Source organism: Phycomyces blakesleeanus (assembly GCF_001638985.1).
Source record: "Phycomyces blakesleeanus NRRL 1555(-) unplaced genomic scaffold PHYBLscaffold_24, whole genome shotgun sequence".
Classification (NCBI taxonomy): domain Eukaryota; kingdom Fungi; phylum Mucoromycota; class Mucoromycetes; order Mucorales; family Phycomycetaceae; genus Phycomyces; species Phycomyces blakesleeanus.
The window spans coordinates 203,302-224,121 of record NW_017265157.1 but is presented as its reverse complement, the minus strand read 5'-3'; the positions used below and the strand labels follow the sequence as shown (position 1 = coordinate 224,121).

The 20,820-nt window shown below is 33.7% G+C and overlaps 6 protein-coding genes and 1 non-coding gene across 7 annotated transcripts; 3 read left to right on the top strand and 4 right to left on the bottom strand.

Annotated features, from left to right (window-relative positions):
* Positions 1–4,822: 4,822 nt before the first annotated feature.
* Positions 4,823–6,786, bottom strand: PHYBLDRAFT_63502 (hypothetical protein; the record flags this gene model as incomplete). The annotated part of the gene is made up of 4 exons (XM_018441128.1): positions 4,823–5,305; positions 5,789–6,103; positions 6,157–6,476; positions 6,543–6,786. 4 exons carry the CDS (start codon positions 6,784–6,786, stop codon positions 4,823–4,825), a joined length of 1,362 nt encoding a protein of 453 aa, XP_018286629.1.
* A 1,122-nt stretch (positions 6,787–7,908) lies between these two features.
* PHYBLDRAFT_t208 lies at positions 7,909–7,981 on the bottom strand. Its single transcript has one exon. It is a non-coding gene; the product is annotated as a tRNA-Arg (tRNA).
* Positions 7,982–9,796: 1,815 nt separating this feature from the next.
* Positions 9,797–12,968, top strand: PHYBLDRAFT_173011 (hypothetical protein; the record flags this gene model as incomplete). The annotated part of the gene is made up of 7 exons (XM_018436925.1): positions 9,797–9,944; positions 10,069–10,182; positions 10,241–10,408; positions 10,489–10,862; positions 11,604–12,115; positions 12,155–12,661; positions 12,704–12,968. 7 exons carry the CDS (start codon positions 9,797–9,799, stop codon positions 12,966–12,968), a joined length of 2,088 nt encoding a protein of 695 aa, XP_018286628.1.
* A 550-nt stretch (positions 12,969–13,518) lies between these two features.
* PHYBLDRAFT_150182 (hypothetical protein) lies at positions 13,519–14,823 on the bottom strand (the record flags this gene model as incomplete). Its single annotated transcript, XM_018432428.1, has 4 exons — positions 13,519–13,683; positions 13,756–13,922; positions 14,032–14,311; positions 14,398–14,823. 4 exons carry the CDS (start codon positions 14,821–14,823, stop codon positions 13,519–13,521), a joined length of 1,038 nt encoding a protein of 345 aa, XP_018286627.1.
* Positions 14,824–15,360: 537 nt separating this feature from the next.
* Positions 15,361–15,848, top strand: PHYBLDRAFT_150181 (hypothetical protein; the record flags this gene model as incomplete). The annotated part of the gene is made up of 5 exons (XM_018432427.1): positions 15,361–15,378; positions 15,447–15,508; positions 15,579–15,639; positions 15,703–15,747; positions 15,822–15,848. The coding sequence occupies 5 exons, from the start codon at positions 15,361–15,363 to the stop codon at positions 15,846–15,848; spliced, it is 213 nt and encodes a 70-aa protein (XP_018286626.1).
* A 643-nt stretch (positions 15,849–16,491) lies between these two features.
* Positions 16,492–18,594, bottom strand: PHYBLDRAFT_63506 (hypothetical protein; the record flags this gene model as incomplete). The annotated part of the gene is made up of 5 exons (XM_018441129.1): positions 16,492–16,890; positions 17,095–17,575; positions 17,693–17,841; positions 18,033–18,326; positions 18,496–18,594. 5 exons carry the CDS (start codon positions 18,592–18,594, stop codon positions 16,492–16,494), a joined length of 1,422 nt encoding a protein of 473 aa, XP_018286625.1.
* A 331-nt stretch (positions 18,595–18,925) lies between these two features.
* On the top strand, positions 18,926–20,064 carry PHYBLDRAFT_150179 (hypothetical protein; the record flags this gene model as incomplete). Its single annotated transcript, XM_018432426.1, has 2 exons — positions 18,926–18,967; positions 19,366–20,064. The coding sequence occupies 2 exons, from the start codon at positions 18,926–18,928 to the stop codon at positions 20,062–20,064; spliced, it is 741 nt and encodes a 246-aa protein (XP_018286624.1).
* Between the last annotated feature and the right edge of the window lie 756 nt (positions 20,065–20,820).

Genomic DNA, 20,820 nt, shown 5'->3' with positions numbered 1-20,820 from the left:
CTGGTCAGGTAAGATGTTGCTTAGACCGGGCAGGTGGTGTACCTCAAATGAATATTCGAGTATGGTATACAGCCAGTTTATCATCATAGCGTTGGCAATCTTTTGTGTATGTATATATGTGAGGGCTTTGTGATTGGTATATAGAGTGAACAGATTTCCCCAAAGATATTTGTAGAACTTATTCAATGCATATATTACCGCGAGTAGCTCACGTTTTGTAGTGGAATAGTTTCGTTTGCTTTTAGACAATGTGCGAGCCATAAAACCAATGTGTCGCGTTTCTCCATTGATGACTTGATATAGAACAGCACCTATTCCTACGTTTGATACGTCTGTGGTCACACTAAAAGGGTACTTTAGGTTTGGGTAGCACAGCATAGGCAGTTTGAGTAGGATGTCTTTTAGGTTTGTGAAGCTGTTATAATGCTTGTTGGTCCAGAGAGGTGTAAGATCACCCTTGTTACGAAGTCGATCAAGAGGTGCAGTGAGCTGGAAGACATTAGGTATATGTTTCCTGAAGTAATTTATAATGTCAAGAAACCATTGTATATCTTTTCCGGTGTTAGGCGTAGGCCATGCTTAGATATTATTAACTTTTCTTTTATCCAGTGAGATGCCTTTATCTGACACACAAAAGCCTAGTAAGAAGACTGCTCTTTGTGCAAAATAATATTTCTTTGGATTTAAGATGAGATTAATACTAGTAAGATGTTCTATTGCTGTTTTAACATGTTTTGTGTGTTCCTTCATGTTACAAGAGAATACCACAATATCGTCTACAAATGTGGTTACAAAAGGCATATCTTTGAAAGCAATGTTCATAACCTGCTGGAATTTAGATGAGATAGGTTTAAGTCCAAAAGGGCAGCCGCGGAACATGTACTGCCTTCCTTTGAAGGTGAATGTTGTTTTAGGTCTGTCTGGCTTGTATACCTCAAATCGATGGATAGTACTTGTAGGGTCTATGGTAGTGAAAACAACCGCATCTTTAAGTGTGTGAAATACGTCTCTTATAAGAGGTAAAGGATATCTGTCATCTTTTAAAAGTTTGTTGATATGTCTGAGATCTAGACAGAGTCTTCTGTCTGTGTAATTACCAAACATGTCTTTTTTCGGTGCTAGTATAATAGGACTATTCCATTCCATATCATTGAATGTCACCTCTATCGTACCATCTGCTAGCCAAATGTTTACAGTCTCTTGGATTCTAGACTCATATACTACCGGTAAAGGGTATTGTCTTCTGCAGGAAGTTACGCCTTCTGGTGTGTCAATATGAATGATAGATTCTGGTATAGTGCAAAATGATGTTTTAGGAATAAGTTTGTTGGATCTGACAGATTGTTTTATAGCTTCCGTAAACTGTTTTTTCTCCTCAGATGTGCCAGCAGGAGATTTATTAGGTTCTGGCACATCATCTGGAGTATTTTCTCTCAATGAATCGCTTTTTTGATCGTCCCAAGTAGTTGCTAAGTTTGTAATTGCCATGTCCAGTCTGGGCATTAAGTCTGTGCCAATGCTCATCTGTGTGCCTAAGGCTAAACTCATTACTACGAAGTTGTGATTCAGTTTACAACTCATATAAGATAATGAAAGATTTTCAACAGTGCCTAAATGTTCCACTAAGCTATTCTCTGATGCTAAATAAATGTGCTGCTTTTTTGAACTACATTTAGTGATAGGTAGAGAGAGGAGACAAGATCTGGAGAAATGAAAGAAGCGTTTGCTCCGGAGTCCACCAGTGCCCACACCCAGCTACTCTGAACAATTATAGAAACATAAAGTGAGCCGTTGTTATGTGGCGGTGCAGTGAGATTGAGCAGGGGAAGGTGATGACCTTTGCATGTAATGTTGCAGTGAGGTTGCGTAGGGGAAGGTGTTTACCTTGTGCCTGTGTATTATAGTGGTGTAGGTGAGGGTGACTACCCTGTTCCTGTATATTGAGGTGTGTGCATTCCACCTCAATCTCACTGTTACCTGTATTCCCACTGTTCCATACCTCCTTACTGGTGACTATTCTTGTGCTGCGGTTTGCAAATACCAACTTTTTAGCCTTTGTAGACTGATATTCTGAGTTGGTGTGTTCCTTGTGGTGAGGTGCACAGGAGTTACTATGAATGTTTTTGAGAAGCAAGTCTGTTTTGTTGCTGGAACTAAACGAATTGTGGATAGATTTGGTGCCGTTTTTGTCATCACACAACTTATACATAACATGTTTCTCTAGAATTTTGTTGTCCTGGGCAGTGCCCATGTTCTTGAGGGAGACTTCTGAGTTATCAAAGTGGGTGTCGTCTGTGGGAGTTTTGATGAGCGATTCCCTGATGATGGAGATGTTGACAATGGTATATTCAGTCTCACAGGTGTTTTCAATAGAAACGTTTTTAATGCGAGTGTGGCTCATGGAAATGTTGTTGATAGAAACATTGGTGATAGAAGTGTAGGCGAATGCCTTTGCGATGTCGGCTTTGACAATTGAATCTTTGTAGTTGGAAGTAGCAGAGATGATGATTTTCATCAGAGTGGTATTAACGAGGGAAGCTTTTGAGCTGGAACCATGTGTGATAGGTGTGTTGGTCGATGTATTGGTTATTTTCTTGAAGAAAATACAATTCACAGTAAAAAATGAGGTATTTGTGATTGTTTATGGGTTATTATCTCAATAATGAAAAAAGTAGATACTGTAAGAGTGATATTTTTTAAAGAGACAAAATAATATTGTTTATATCTGCTACTATTCAAATCCCTGTAATTTGACTCCCTGTTGTGTAATGGTTGGTTTGCACTGTATTAGTGTGTAGTGTATATGTGCCTGGTGTGTAACAGTTTCAGAGATTGTTAACTTGCCAGATTCATTATCAAGAAGGAACCAGTGTTTAGTTGTGGGGTCTGTTCTTCACTCAATTGTAATGTGTATACCAAATCAGGAATTGTTCGTAGTCTCCTCAGGGCTGCTTTTAAACTTTTTCATGATTGAGAAGAGAGTGTTCTGTTGTGAAGTGATCTTACAAAGTCGCAAAAAAAGGATTTGATTAAAAACCTTGAGCTACATGCTTCTTTTAGAAATATTTATCTCAATAGGTTTGTAGAATCATGGGGAGCCAAGTATATGGTTTCTCAAAAGTGGAGATCTGCCAGACTTCAATTACAAAGAAACTAAAATATATATTCTTTGAAGAAAACATGTATTATTTAATTATTTTATTCTAACTCTCAAGTAGTGTAATTCTTTGAAGATAACTCGTCATTCTTAAGTACAAAAGATAAAAATGTATACACAAAGATATACATAAATATATACTATAGAAATTCTGTAGCTTAAACTGTTACTTAATAACATATGAATGAGTGCTCTCTTTACCTACTTCTTTTTATATTTACTTTTGATCATTTTGATTCATAAAAACAATAAAAATAAAAACTATAAAATTCTAATATAAAATATCATATGCGGTATTTCAGGTACAAAACAATAGAAAAATAAAATATTTGATAATAGAGACATATAGAAATACTTTGAGACTGTATATCAGTTGTCTTTATTCATAAATAAAAAGTGTCCCTTTTTATAAGAAAACACAATCTGCTCTTGTCATTACGTCTTAGTTTCTTAAGACTTTCTTCCTTTACTATATTTGGTTATTAGAGTTTATTTACTGCTTAACTAGTGTTGGTGTTACAATTATGATATCAAGTCATAAATCGTACTTCTTTAGCTCTTAATTATTCTTTTCTCTTTTATACTAGAGCTTTAGAACTTCCTACTAAAATTAGCTCTATATCGATCTAACACAGTTTACCCAGCAGTATGATATAATTATCTTAACAATCTTTAAGATATTATCTACAGTACTAACTGTAATAATTATTGGGCTGATTACTTAATCGTTTATATATATTTTATACTGACAAGATGATAGCTACTACACTATCACAATATGAATATGTTCTTATATGTAATAAATCCAACATCTAAGTGTCTGGATCACCACATCATACATTTGTTGAACTAATTATAAGAAAAAGCAGAGGCATTAAAAATGATATATATCTGCTATATTTGACACTTTTGATTAGATTAAATGCAAGAATAATCTGAAATCCTATAAATCGTATTTGACTTTGATGTAAAACCTCATAAATTGTATTTGATATAATCTAAAATCCTGTAAATCATATTTCACTTTATTGTAAATCCCATAAATCATATCTGATAAAAAAGTAAAACTAATAGGCTAAAACAGATATGCTATTGACTATAAAAGTTACAAGTTCGTAACTTGTTACGAGTTTGGTATTTTAAAAACTGACTTTTAAATAGCAAAAGTTATGAGTATGTAACTCGGTACAAGATTGGAGATATAAATCCTGCCATTTCCTACAGTGAAATCCTTTACACTTTTACTAGCAAAATTATAACACCTTTAAGCAGTGAAAAGTATAACAAACTCCACATATAAAAATTTCGAATGTCTATATTTCCTGGTAGATGGTAAAGTATTAGCCAAAAAAGAGGCTTATCTACCAGAAAATCAGACAAAAAAATTCACCTACCAGAAAATAAAAAAGTTCATAATTTACTAAGTCACTTTGATAATCGTTTCAATTAATAGCATAATTTTTTTGAAAAAAAAAGAAAGATAAATATATTTTTATTGTTGTGTGTTTGATCTGCAAAAGTTCACTTCGTATTTGTCTTTTAAAGCTTGAATTGACTGAAGATAAAGCTGTTGCATATCATAGACATGCTTGGCTTTATCATCTGTTGTATACTGGGATAGTTTTGTAAGATCTTGATGAGATTGGTATATTGTTTGATTTGTTTTTATACACTGGTCAAAAAAAGTCTAGATCGATTGCTGGGATTTTCAGTGTTTTGTGGAGTTTGTGGTGTGTGTATTTGATTGGTAGTAATGGCAGAAGTGGTAGAGAAGAAAATAGAGTTCGATGTGTGCATCTTCAATAGATACATATGTTTGCAAGGTCTGTATCTTCTTTTAAAATCAAAGCAAGTGCATGAGATAATTGTGTTTGTATCTGAAACCTCAACTACATAAGCAGTATTTTGGTCAACAAATGACTGAACTTGCCATTGTCTACTATCTACTGAATTGGGAGCAACAATTCTTGCTTCTCTTTCATCATCATCAACTTCTTCTGCTTCTATCTTGCGTATTCTTTGTTTTCTTGTAAATGCACTCATTGCCCCATTGTTGGATATTACTCTATTGTACTCTTGAGAAAGATAGTATTCAACATCGTAAACAAGAATGAATACAAGTTTATTCAGACGTTTGTTCTGCAATCTCTTCATGAAGACAGTTTTCAGTTGGTTATGTCAAGACTCAATATAATTATTGGTAAGCATATGTGAAAATTGGCGTTCATGATATGCTCTACTCCAAATCTTAAATTTGTCTTCAGTACACTAGTTTTTTTCGAATTAGTCCAAAAAGATGCATTGGTCGTTAAAATCTTCTTTGAACTGTACAAGTTTGTGATGAAACTGATCTAAATCTTCTTTGTACACAATTTCTTGAAGAGATTTCATCATTTCACCGCGAAGAAGACGAGCCTCAGATGGCAAAGAGCCAGAAATCTTAATGGAGTCAGAGAGCTTTCTGTTTCATGCTTGAGTTACGTGAAATATGCAGAATTGGATTTGTGTGGTAGGAAAGGCGATTTGAATTGCATGGACTTTGGCCGAGCAGCAATCGATAGTTATTTGTTTTGGACTAACAAGCAAAAGAGAAGACTTTAAGAATTGCAGTCACTGCACAATGGGGCCTACATCTCTATCATTGGTAATCATATATGCTACAGGCCAGCCTCTACCAATTTCTTCATCACGGATAAGAAGAGTGTAAAGAATCTTATCGATTTTTTCAGAGATACCATAAGTGGCATGCAAGCAAAAAGAAGCAGCATTTTTCATTTTATTTTGCTGTATTGGCGACATAAAACCACAAGCAAATACGTTTAGACTTGGTGAGTAGCTGGTATTGGCCTTAAAAATTGAGAAGTTCATTGCAGGAAGTTTCTCATTTATCCAAATCATGAAAGAAATCATTTCATCCTTGTCAAAATGATACAAAGTCTTATTTATCTATAAACAATTGGTTAAATAAAACTTTATTTAACATAAATTCATATGTTTACCTTATTCATCAAGTTCCAAATGTCATAATAGTTGACCTTGCATTCAGAATTTCTTCTATATCTATCAATAGCTCTCAGCATATCAATACGTATCTGGCTAGCAGATTTAGACGACTGTTCTAATTGTTGGGACAGCTCATGGAGGTATTTCTTTGCAAGAGGAAGAGTATGGATATCTTTATGAACATCACCAGGAGTATGCTCAGTATGATCTTTTGTCAAAGTTATCTCATACCACTCTGGCATCTTAAAGAATCCTCTGACATGAAGAAGAGCAGAACACTTATTTTTCTTAGTTCTTTTCTGAACTACTCTCATGGCTGCCTTGGATTCATAAGTGCCAGCATGATGACATAAATACTCCTGGGAAAATCACATCTTAATACCACTGTCTTTGGCTTCTTCAGCAGTAATATCAGTAGGTTGCTTATTAGAATTATGGATAATCCATTTGACTGCACAGGATTCACTAATTTCTAGCAAGCAATCTCTCCACTCAGATGCTCTAACTTTTATAGTAGTATCAAGTCTAAGAGTCATCACTCCAGGAACAGATGTACACTCCAATGCTTCAGAGATTGTTGCCAAAGTATAAATGTTTTTGTTGGATTGAATGTTGTTTGTTGACATATTTAGTGAATAATTATTTGAAAATAAAAATGCGTGATTTAAGGGATACAGAACCTTTGTTTCAAATAAACAATTCAAAAACAAGAGAAAGTATTAACAGTCACTATTTTGGTTAATAATTTTCCATCTACTAGGAAATATAGACTTTCAAAATTTCTATGATCTTATCTTTTACTTAGGCTTTCTAACTCTGTAAACTCCATATATGTCAAGTCTCGATCTGGTATTTCTTTTCTGGCACTTGTAACTAAGTCACAGAATCAATACCACTGGGGATTGTTAAGTTTTTAAGAATAGTTTTTAGATAAGAATAAAGATGATTTTTATTAAATGTAATTCTTGACTATTTATATAAAACGATTGTTGTTTTCTGGCTAAAAGAATAGCTACAATAATATGTCTTAGATGGTGGTTATCCAGTAATATCTCTACAAGTATATTCCTCATCTCCAACATCTAAAACATAGACAAAAGACCAATCGGCAAAGTCAAGATCTTTTATCCTAAAAAGACAACTATCACTGGTTGCTTGTAACATCTCATTTTGGTCACCAATGTCAACTCTGACATATAGAATGCCAAAAAAGTATCTTTATTTCACTATCTAAAAACTATTCATAAACTTAACGATCCCCAGTGGTATTAACCCTGTGACTTAGTGTCAGACATTATTTTGATGAATCTGAGAAATCGGGATAATTGACCGCAGCAGTTCTGTATGTCAAAGATACCTCATAGATAACGAACTGCAGTAATGTCTTGTAAAGATTAACCACAGTAACATCTTCTGAGCATCAACCGCAGTAAAAGGACTTCTCTTGTAATTAAATATAGTATAATAGTTTACTGCGGATAATGCGCAGTATTAGTTTAGAAAACTATATAAGACAATTCAATTCCTATCAATAAAAAGCACCTTTTATCCTCTCTTCGATTTTATATATACTCTCTAATCCCCAGTGGGTTTGACCTTTTGACTTTGCTATAGTAAAAGGAAGACCATTCCAGATCAGAAACGACATTAGTTACAAGTGCCAGAAGAGAAATACCAGATCGAGACTTGACAAAAAATTCCTATTATCCACCCTTTATATAGGGTGATACATTCATCACGGAATGATATGAGACTACCAGGGGTCGAACCTGGAATCTCCTGATTCGTAGTCAGACGCCTTGTCCATTGGGCCATAGTCCCATAATTAATTTAACACGGGGTGTTGTAAAAATAATAAGCTAAAAACAAAAATTTCGGTTGTCCGGCAGTGCGGTGATGTTGCAGAATTCTTTGTAATTCTAGAAAAATTATATTCTATTATTATTATTATTATATATTCTTACAAGCATAACTATCTTCATGATTATGACTTAATAATTATATAATTTTATTTGTACTTAATGATAGTAAAGAACAAATTACATTTAATAGATCATCAATTATATAACCTTTATTATTTTTTTTTATAATTTTATTTATTTAATTATTCAATAAGTCAATTGCAAAACTATAAATATCGGAATACTTGTATTTAATAAACATGGATTTTTTTTCGTCTTATTTTCTGACAACAAGTTCTCTTAATATTTAATTCTGTTGATATTTTACTTGTTTGATTATCCGAGTATATTGAGTCAAGTCTATCAAGATTGATCAATAGTACTGTTTTTCTCTTATTTTTCTCATTGATTTTATTATATTTAATTCTACATTCTCTTTTGAGTTTGTCTTTTTCTCTCTTGTGGAAAAGAGAGGTTATTTCACATCTACAAACTTATTCAAATCTTGAAAACTGTGATAACATCACCTGTCAACATATACTACAAATACGAGTACCACATATATCAAATTAGTAAAAAGAATGAGATTTGAACAATTTATTGTATCTCTATTAGTGTGTCGTATCATTTATTTTATTTTTTCATCAATGCCTGAAGACAAAAAGAATCAAATCAGTCTTATCAAGTTCATTGCAAATCTGGAGCCATTTTATATTAACAAGCAGAGCAAAAAGCCTATCACTTAGCTTAAGAGTATAGACTTTCTCTGTAAAGCAGTCAATATATTAGACAAGAATGCTCTTGTAGTTGCTGCCTCTTACACTGACCCATATTTAATTTAAGTATTTTTTAAAATCCCGATTTTTTTCAATGAAAACATACAACTTCTTTACATCTTTTTATCATTTTAACGTATAGCTAGAGCTCTGAAATAATTATGAGTAATATATATTAGCTATGTGAATAGGTATATGTAATTTATTAGAAAGTTTAATAGTGAGTATGGAATCCATTATTTTTCTAAGTTCTTTGATTCGATTTGGTATTGACATGCAATGTGCTTTCAATACTTTCTTTGGTATTTTTTTCCATTCTTCTTGAAGAGCTCTGACCAACGAGTGTGAATTTGTTGGCTTTATCCTTCTAGCTCTCAGCTGGCATTTCAAGTATGCCCAAATATTTTCTATTGGGCTCAGATCAGGGCTGTTTGCTGGTCATGTCATCACTGGCAGATTCACCTCTTCTTTGTATTCTTTTGTCAAAATACCTTTATGGCAGGGTGTATTATCTTCTTGGAAAATGAACTTGCCATCTTTTCTTTGCTTAAGGCATCAAAACCAGAGCATAAAATGAAGTTGTAAGAGTCTTATATACTTTGTCTGATTTAGCATACCATTGACAATTACAAGTTTTCCCACTCCACCAGCCCAAATGCACCCCCAGACCATCACTAAGTCTCCTCTGCCTTGTACTCTTGGACGTACCACTGCAAAAACAGATCAATTTTGCATATGTAAAGTATAACTAAGTTCTGATAGACAGAATAGATAAAATTATAGTTCAGCTCACTTTTGTGAGTAAAGTATTTGAATAGTATTTTAAGCTACTCTATTGCCTACTGGCAGCTGTGTAACATTAGAATGCAATATCAAACTCAAATAAAATAAAAGTGTGTTTTCTTTGGTCTCTTTCTTTACTATTAAATACTATTGTAAACCTTTCTTTTCATTTTAAAATGGCTCCTATTCGCAAACCAACTGTTAGAAAAGAGTGTCGATGCTCTATCTATAAAAGCAAGACACTAAGATTCGATTGTGTATCTGTTAAAACATTTAAACATCATCAAGAAAAAGATAATCATGATATTACACATGTTCAAATGCGTATGGCTAATACATTTGCTTTACTTTACTATATTTTATTTTATTTTATTTTATATCATTTCCTTTTTTATTATTTTATATAATAATAATAATAATACTAACACTAATAATAATAGATGTGTAGCCCATGAAGACACATGCGATACAATTAGTAGTACTGTTTCTGAGCCTGTAAATCAAGAGGAAGATAGTTTTGAATTTGAACAGGAAGATGTTGAAATGAATTCTGAGCTTAGAAGTAAGAAAACTTATTTTATTACATTGATTTATTTGGGTCTAACATTCTGCTTTTGTAGACCTAAATGACACAAATGACATTTTGTATATATGGACAAGAAACCAACCTATCTCTGAAACGGATTGTGTGTTTGGCCCTAAAGATAATGTCCAGTATACAAGTGACACTTACAAAGAAGAAGAAGAATATGAAGATGAATCCGATGTTGAGATGGACAATGATGAAGGTAGGTACACAGCTTTAGATAATATTATATCCTAGAAAATAGAGAGTTAATCAACGTTCTTTAAAAAAATCAAATTAAAGATTCTTCATTGGAATCAATCTTGGAATTGAATTTGATTCACCAATTCATTGTTATTTCGGTTGCTCTTTTTGTCTCACTATACGTCGTGGATGAAGGAGCTGTAATCCTGATTGTCATAATCAACAAGATCCTGCAGTTTTTGTTTGACCCATTCCGCCTTCCTGTAAGTGTTGCTGGTCTCAAACGTTTGGCTGAATTTGAAGCGTTGACAAGTGGTGTCAAGAAGTATGTTGCATGTAATGAATGCCATGCCATATATGATAATGAAGCCGCCCCTTTGTGTTGTACATCACCCAATTTTGGTAAAACGTCTTTGTGTGGCAACATCTTGTTTAAGTCTGGTCCTGGGTCAAAAGCACCCAAAAAGACATATGTATTCCACTCCATCAAGAAAGCCCTAAAGACGTTTTTTCAACACCCGGATTTTGAAAACAAGATCAACTTATGGAACCGCGGCCCGAAAATGGATAGCACTTTGTTTGACGTGTACGATGGTGTGATATGGAATGAGATAGTAGACGTAGATGGTATACCTTTTGTTGATACTGAGCGATCACTCATGCTCATGCTAAACATTGACTGGTTTCAGCCATTCGATAGTGTTATCTACTCCTGTGGTGCCATATATCTTGCAATCAATAATCTTCCACGCAGTGAGCAATTCAAGAAGAAGAACATGATTCTTGTTGGGTTAATGTCAGAGCCTAAAGAAGCGAGCACTTCTGACATAAATAACTATCTGAAACCGCTTGTGGATGAGTTGATGGAGCTGTACAAAGATATTAAGATTAAGACTCACCAATGTCCAAATGATACTTCTATCCGAGCAGCCCTTCTCATGGTTGCCTGTGATATACCTGCTGCAAGGAAAGTATGTGGGTTCATATCCCATACAAGTACAAATGCATACCACAAGTGTAAGCATTAATTTTTGAGGTTGGCTGGAACGAGTTCTGTTGATTATTCTGGATTCGATTTCTCAAAGTGGCTCCTTTGCACTAAGAATGACAATTGTAAGGATGCAGAGATCTGGAGAAATGCAACCAAACCAACTGAGAGACAGCGTCTTGAAGTTGCACATGGTGTTTGCTAGTCTGAACTGCATTGTCTTCAGTACTTTGACATTGTCCGCTGCATGATCATTGATCCCATGCACAATCATCTCTTAGGCACTGCCAAAAGAATGCTGGAGAGATGGGTTGCGGATGGATTAATTGACAATAAAAAATTTGTTGCCATGCAAAAGGCTGTTGAGAAGGTAGTGTTGCCGCCCGATTACATGTCACTTGGGACAAAGATTGCCAAGGGATTTCCCTATATGAAGGCTGATGAGTGGAAGTCTTGGTGCCTTGTGTACTCTCCTGTGGTTCTAAGGGATGTGTTGCCATTGTCAGAGTTCAAGAACTGGATAGAGTTTGTTAACGTATGCAGATACTTCACCAAGCCTAGTTTTTCTGAAGAAGACATTGAGAAAGAACACAAATGCTTAGAAGAATTCTGTAAAGGGTGTGAGACATTGTACAACCTGGACCTTCTCTCTCCCAACATGCACCTGCATCTGCACTTACGCCAAACAATGATTGACTTTGGGCCCGTCTATGGCTATTGGCTTTTCAGCTTTGAAAGGTACAATAGTATCCTGAAAAATATCAAAACCAATTGAAGAAACGGGTTCGAATTGACATTTATGAGACAGTTCATTGAAGAGTTGCGGAAGGGAGATTTTGTTCATCGACTTCTGAAACCTATGCATGCACTTGCATGTTTTGAAATTTTTGATAAGTTCACCACTAACAACAACAACACCAACACCTACCTCTCTCACTCTTTCTCAATTTCCAAATATCTTGAAGCTTCACAGAATCTTTCAATGACAATTCGTGGAAACGAGCCCCTGCCACCATCTGCCTTGCCATTGAAAACAAGACCATTACCATTTATGCCAAAACATGAATATGATTGTCTTGTAGGATACTATCAAGCTGCGTACAAGAATCTACAGATCTCAGGTTGCAAAGATGTAATTGATGACTCACCTTTCATCAATGACTGGATCGAAATGGTGAAGTCCGTTGATCTTCTTGGGCAAAGCTACAAAGGGTGCATTGGCACAAATGGCCACGGATCATACATACAAGCATATTTCACTGAACGAACTGAGTTGGAACATGCGTATGTTGGAGAGATTCAGTAACTTTTTGTTTATAATTTTAGGCCAACTGTTTCTTCTCTAACATACAGAAATCCCCATAGTAGTCAGCATGTATTTGCATTTGTCAAATGGTTCAAATCCACTTTGGACAAAACAAGAGAATTAGAAGGAGTTGAGTTGTTACAGAATGAATTCTACAAGCAAGATTTTCAAAGCATTCTGCCAGTACATCAGATTCACCTAACAGTTGCAATAGTAGATTACAAAACTACAAAAAACGTCAACAAGAAACTCGCGATTCCTTTACCAAAACAAATTTACTATTAATTCTCATACACACACTTACTTATATATTTATCCTCTATTATTATTATTTCCTTTAATCAATTCAATTTCGATTATTACTATTTGGCCCTACAACAGAACATAGTAAAAAAGAAAATGTTTATTCATCATTGATTGCCTAACAAGGCAATGACTGGGACAGGGTGGCAGGAACAGAGCAAGGTGTGGTGATCCAGACACTTGGTTGTTGGATTTATTACATCTAAGAACATATTCCTATTATTATAGTAAAACAGCTATCATTACAAGAACAAATGAATAATTTATTTATTTTACTTATAGTAAATCAATAAGACCAATAATTAATTACAGTAAGTACTGTAATTATGACAGCTCAGTAAGCACTGAGTTAATATGAGGACACTGCAATTAGATTAAATTATAAACATAGCAGTACCAGCTCTCTAATATTTAAATGAACTCAGACTTAAGAAATTAAGATGTGACTGACAAAGCAGATCGTGTTTTGATATAAAAAGAACAACTTTGTATTCTTTAATAAAGACAACCCATATACAGTCTCAAAGTATTCTTATATACGTCTCAATCTTTTTACTGTTGATTTTATTCTATAAAACTTCACACAAGGCAACAATGTTGCTGGATATCTGTTCATTCTTGGCTTTGTTCCCACATCCGCATTTGACACATGATGGGTATGATCAATGTTGTCAACCATTGTCAACAATCTGTTGAACTGTATTTATTTTTATTAGTTCTTTATTTTTCTTGTTATAAAACTTATTTATTTATTCTAAATATTATTTACTTCTTCACTTCTCCAAGTGGGGCAAGCCACATGCAAACACCATTGTGGAAGATTGTCCACAATCTCAATATCTGACTCACCATCAGACATGGCATCCTTCTGAAAGAGTTTGAGATAGGCCTTCTCAACAGAGTTTCCAGTCTTATATCTCATTGCAGCATCAATGGCTACCCAGTTGTCCATGTATGTCGACTTGCATCAGATAGACATCTGATTATATAGATTGTAGCTTGAGAAAATAGTAATATACCAATTAATTTTTTATATAGTATATACAAATCTGAAGAGTACGACTGTTTGCTCTCCCCTTGCTGTTTTTCTTGGCCTTCTGCTCAGGAGACTCGTGAAAAGTACGATGACTGTGCTTGTACCTGTTCTTTATTTTATCACTTATCACCCATGGGTGAGTACCAGCTAGACGAGTTTGGGTGCTAATGTAGCTCTTCAAGTAGTTGATAACAGCTACGTTATTGCGGTGGTTAATCTTCTCGTTCAAGTTCCACTTCTTCTTACTCTCGTTCTCAGCAACAAGAGCAGGGTTGTAAGACTCGAACTTCTAGTCCCACAACTTTTCTGCGAAGATTTCCTAAATACAGGTTGTTTAATAAGTTGTTGATACTAACATATATTAATACTAATTACCGAGATAATGACAGAAACCTCGGCATCACTGAGGGAGGTCTGGGGGACATAGGATGGCATCAGAGATGGTCCTAGACTAGCCATACGAGTCTGATCGTTGGCATAAGCAGTTGCAAAGTCTGCAAATGCCGTATGTGTCTTTCCAGACGTGTCAACAACAACACCCATCCTGTTTTTAAAGGCTGTCATGTTGCTATTGACAGCAGCAATGTCATCCTTGACACCATTGCTACTGTTGTTTACTTTGTTAAACATTTCAACAATTTCCATGTATTGCTGATCTTGGATAGTTGTGGATGAGAAACTGGGGGCAATTTCTTGAGGTCCAACACAGCCAGCCAAAACACGGTTTGCAGAGGCAGATATACTTGCAGATGCTTTTCCTTTTCCTTTATGGTCTGTTTTTCTGCAGCTATTGGAAGGCATTTTTTCTTTATTGTATTTTTATTAAAGTTTTATACATTAATAAATTATTAAAATAAAATAAATGTATGGGTTGAAATATATTTATTTTTGTTTAATCAAAGATTTACATACAAAATAAGTTAATATAAAATAGATTTATGAAATAGCTGAGAAAAGGAAGGGATTATATATTATTTTCTATAAAATCCTTTATAACCTTGAACAACTTCTTTAATATTCAACATAGAACTTAGTGTTACAATATAATTTCGGACTATTTATTTTATTACTATTGTATTTTACTAGAGTCAATTCTTATCTAAACTGCCTTCTGTTTGAAAGCCCACTTTTTTCTTCTTTTTCTTTATTTTTTTCTTATTTCTTTTTTTTCTGTTTCTTTTCTGCTTTATTTACTTTTATTCTGGTTGATGTATTTGAGTTCACACCCTGGTAAGCAATTTGTTTTTATTATTCTACTGTTATATTTATTCTTAATGTTTTTTCTTTTATTATTATTGTGGTTGCTGATAGTATTACAAGTTTTTGCCGTGTTGATTAATGGACAAGAACAAAAAGGTAAAACGCGGTTATTGTGTATGTGTTTCTTTATTAATTATTTTCTTTTTCTCTCCTCAGCTCATTAGCTCCTCAGCTCATTAACTCCTCAGCTCATCATAAAGACATATAAACAGCAGAAATTTATCTGGTAAGTCTGAATAATGTATTTATTTATTTTATTCTTATATCTAATTTTGTTTATTTTCTATCTCTGTTAGTACTGCCAACATTTCTATATACCTGATTGAATGGCTTGTCTTTGAAAACCGGTTTTCTTTGGTAAGTAATAAAGCCAAACTTTATTTCATGATCTTTACTAATGGGTTTTATTAAACCTTTCAGAACAACAGTCAATATGCACTATACCTGGTTCTGACGAAATTACTGGTAAGTAACTATATTATTTAAATTAAAGAAAAATAAATATTTATATAATCTAATATAATTAAATAATTTTTTAGCCTTCTCTTACTAGTGAAATACCGTAAACACGCGTTTCTTTTTAGGATTCTATTGTATTGGAAGTATTTATATATTATAATATATGAAAGGGTTTGTTATTATATTAATTATGTAGTAGCCTATATATTAGATTAGACTATATATTGTCAAGCCGTATATATTATAAGCAAGAAGCTTTTTTTTTAAATAAAAACAATTTTTCCAAAACAATCCCTATAAAAATATTTGAAATGAAGTGCAAGAAGTATTAAAGTAGTATGGCATATGTGAATCCTATAGTTTAGCCATGCATAATTGTCCAATAAAAGTGTTTAGATTTGGAAGACAGTATATATAAATCCTGTTTCTTCTGTTAAATGATCCAATAGAATATCATTATTTCAGTAGACAGTTTTCTATCAAAAATAGATTTTTTATGTACCTACTTATTTCCTTGCGCGCCGAGTTTAAATTACTTGGGGGGTCTACTTTTTTATGTTGCAAGGGGCTTTAAATTATAAGGATGTGTAGAAGCAGTGACAGCTTTTACTTTTGTTGTTTCTTTTGGAATCTTAATGTTTTTTTTTTTACATTTTTTCTCTTTATCAAAGCATATTATTATAGAACATAATTGTAATTTTTTATTATCTTTGTGTATTAAGATTTCTAAAGTGGGAAGAGTTTGCATTTCTAAGAGTGTCTATGATTCATTGCTTCCCCAAGTAAACCACTAATCACTTGTAATTCGGCTTCATCAATTCCTGAAACATTTATCAACTGCTCTAAGTCTTCTCTTTGATGATGAAGTGTTGTATTCTGGGCCATGATTCTTTGCAACCAAACAGAATTATTTCTACCACTTACAACAACTGCGTTTATTTTATTTTCAACTTCTTCATTAATAACTGCCACTTCATGCTCAGATGCAAGTGATCTTTGTAGTTGGAGGTGGTTGTTTTCTCTTTGAACTGTATACGCAAAGTCTAGACCAATAAATCTCTTTAGGAGATGTGCATGTTTACAGGGAATTTGACGTGAAGCAAAATTGGGACAAGTGCAATTTCGTATCAAATTGTTTGATACATTAACCTGATATCATTGTGCTTCACCTGTAAATGACTTTACTGTCTACTTGCTATTAGAGTCTTCCATGCTATTGCCAATCTCATTAAGAGGATTAATGATCATGAAAGGGAGCATGTCATCTTGTATGGTATTGGCAGAAAAAGAGTGTCAAGCAAGTTCATTTTCAATTGGACCCATTCGTCCATTTTGTATGTGGATTTGCTCCACTTCTTTATCGTAAAAGAACTCCACATTGTTTGTCAAAATAAAGACAAGACGGTCCAATCGTCTTATGCGAGTATGGCCAAAGTATATTGTTTTCAATTGGTTGTGCCACGATTCGATGTAATTGTTTGTCAAATATCTTTGGTGGTCATTTGCAACATATGGCCTTCCCCATCTTCTCAACAATTCTTCTGTGCCAATCCATTTACGTTCGAAATAAGCCAGAAACTGTTGCTGACTTTGTACACGAAGCCTAAACTCCTGGATTTTTCTCAAAAATTCATCCTCATCTGATTCAATAAGTATATTTTTGAGATTGGTCTTGAGCTCATACTTGTATTTGCCAAGTTGTTCTGATGTGTATGAAGCATCAAGCTTTACTTTGCTGTCTAAATTATGCTGCCAGGCACGCAAAACATGAAACTTGCAGAAATGGATGATGGTCTGTGGCAATGCTGCTGTAATTGCATTATTTTCAGCAATACTACAATCGATGGTAATATATAAGGGAGTGAAACAGCTTTTCTCACAAAGATGTACAAGCTATTGATTAATGGGGCCAACACTATGATCGTTTGTAATCATGTATGCAACAGGAGACCCTTTTCCAGTATCAGGATGTTGAGTAACAAGCGAGTATAATATTTCAATGTTGTGTGCAGAGATGTTGTGTGTTGCATCAAAACAAAACGACTGGGAAATTCTCATAAGCATCATTTGAGATGGTGATTGAAATCCAAACGCAAAATGCTATGCATTGTTGCTGTATACAGAAAGATTGCCAGTAAAGATACAGTAGTTCTGTGATAGTAACTTCTCATGCATTCAAATATCCAGAGACTTATTTTCATCAGGGTGAAACCTATACAGTAAATTCTTTATCTATATTTTTTATTTAACACTTTTTAAATAACTTCTCTCTTATAGTATTATTCACACACCTTTCTTATTCTGTTATAGATGTCTTCATAATTGGGCTTTCTAATGCCTACGCCCCACTCTTTAATTTGTTGCAAAACTGAAATTCTAGTATTTCTACAAGTGCTGCCCCCTTTTAACTGATCTTCAATAATTTTGATGGCCTCAGAAGGTAAAGGTAATGTTCTAATTTCAGAAGCGTTGCCAGGAACATGGTTGGTATGATCGTTGGTCATACAAATTAAAGCTACTTCAGGGTTTTTGATGTATTGCTTGATGAAAATAGTGGCTTCGCAATAACAAAGCTTAGTGTCTTTCTGAGCAAGACAAACATTTCTGTCTGATATATAAAATTCTGCTTGGTGACATTTTTTTTATCTCTCCATACATCAATTCTCTTGCACAAAGTTTTCTACATTTATTCCACTTTGTTGAACAAAGTGATTGAATGCGGTCAAGGCATTGCTCCCATTCACTTGCTTTTACTTTTACTACAACATCCAAAGGAAGCATTCTTATTCCTTCTGTAGGTGAGTTGACTAAAGCATTCTGCACATTTGAAAGGTTGAATATAGTGTTGGACATTGGTGAGCTCGTATTATGATTGTATATGTAATTAAAATAAAGAGGAGAGAAGAAAAAAAACATAGCAAAAAAAATGTTTTAACAAAAGCCACCTTGCAAAATCTCTATATGGAAAAGCCACATCCTTATAATTTAAAGCCCCTTGCAACATAAAAAAGTAGACCCCCCAAGTAATTTAAACTCGGCGCGCAAGGAAATAAGTAGGTACATTTTTTATTGGAATCTCTGTTTCAAATCAAGTTTAATTTAATGTAACATTCAAAAAAAAAGATGTCATAATTTGATTATTCTCTCTGCGATTAAATAGTTTAAAAGAACCTTATATCTCTATATGGATCATTATAAGTTCAGAAGTTACATGGACAACTCACAGGTAACATAACATATTGCGAACGGAATCTATAAATACCAAATTCCAGAATTTAATTATTCTGTCACTCAGAATTTCCCATACTATCGCATATGTGTAGAAATCTAATTTCCCAGTGTAATATGTGCTTTTATTTTATAGTGTAATTGAATTCATGAAAAGGAATCTAATCTTATACTAATATGCTTTTTAGTCAATGCCACCAAAAACAAAAAAAAAACAAGAGCCTCTCAACCCAGATAATATTCTTTCTCATTTTTCAGTGTAATTGAATCCATAAAGAGAAATATCGTTGTATACTTATATGCTCTTTAGTCGATGCCACAAAAGAAATAGGGCTTAAAAGACCTGCTACAGCTCAAGAAGATTACTAATATGACTATCGCATCTCTGTTGGCAAGAGAGTTAAATTCCAGTTTAGTTTTCCTGTCTCTCATGAGATAGTCGATGACGTTAAGGGTGGGTTTAACCCTACTGCTGATGGATGGTGTGGTTTTCGGGTCCTTGCCTATTTGATCTATAAAGATCAAGAAAAGTTCCCTCTTGTGAAAAGAGATATGCTTGCTACCCTTCCAAAATACAGCAGCATTTACACCAGCACATTTGGAACCGATGTTAAGCAATTAGAAGACATTATAAAGCATGGTTCTGATCTCTGCATCACCAACTCCAACTCCAACTCCAACATCAACCCAGTGTGTTTAGATGCCAGCATGTGGTTTAGCATACCCGACTATGCTCAACTAGCTGCAGACACCTATAAGCGACCAGTCTGCATCTACTCAGATAACCCCAACACCCCTTCCATATCATTCCTTCCCTTTGCCCTTCCCAAAAACGTATCAAAACATCAACAACCTCTGATTTTCAATCATGTTAACAATAACCACTGGACAACAGTACACCTCTCCCACAATGTCTCGAGAAAATGGCCAACCATTCCTGAGTTATTCTTTTTGGGTTGTGTCAGAAACCAGATTCCCAACAACTTTGATACTTACTGGAACAAGTTTAAAGAGTTCAATAAGTATGATTGTAGAAATGCGATGTTCTCTTTTCTTTCCAATCAAGAGGAACATGTTGATCTCACTATAACATAATCTTTTTTTCTTCTTTTTTCTTTAATTTTTATTATATTTTTCATTATATTTCATTAGCTAGACAACTTATTATTTATATACTCATTTACTCTTATATTTTATTAGCTAGACAATCTTTTTTTTTATCTTTATAAATCTTATCAATCTGTTTTTTTGTGTCAACATAAGCTATCTATCACTTGTGGGTTAAATAACTCTCTGCTCTGTTTTTTCATAGAAATTATTCGTGGGAAGTACTTTACCCTACGAGTTACACATATATCCAGCAAATTAAAAAGCATAAATGTTGGGCGGTGTTACACAGATAGAGCCAAACTATCTTCAAATATGTTATATTATGCATTTGCATCTATTTATTTCATCAATTCAAGTCTTGGCTCTCTATAACTTTGGATCCAAGTAGTGTATAGATATATGTATGGGTTCTAGGACTTTTAGTTGAATTGAAAGGGTCGATCATGAGAAAACTAATGTAATATCTCAAAAATTTGCATTTTTTCAATAAAATAAAATATTGTATTTGCTTGTAGAATTACTTTCTCCTCATTTGTTTTCTATGAAACTTTTACTGAATTCATATATTATCTGAATATATGTAATTAAAAACTTTTTTTGGTCCTTTATAAATATTTTTCATTGTTTTGTATTTTTGATAAAATATCTCATGTACATGTTGTAAGGAAATGATAGAAAGAGTTTTTATAGAAGAAATAAAAATAAAAAATAAAAAATAAAAACATGAATTTTGTAAATATA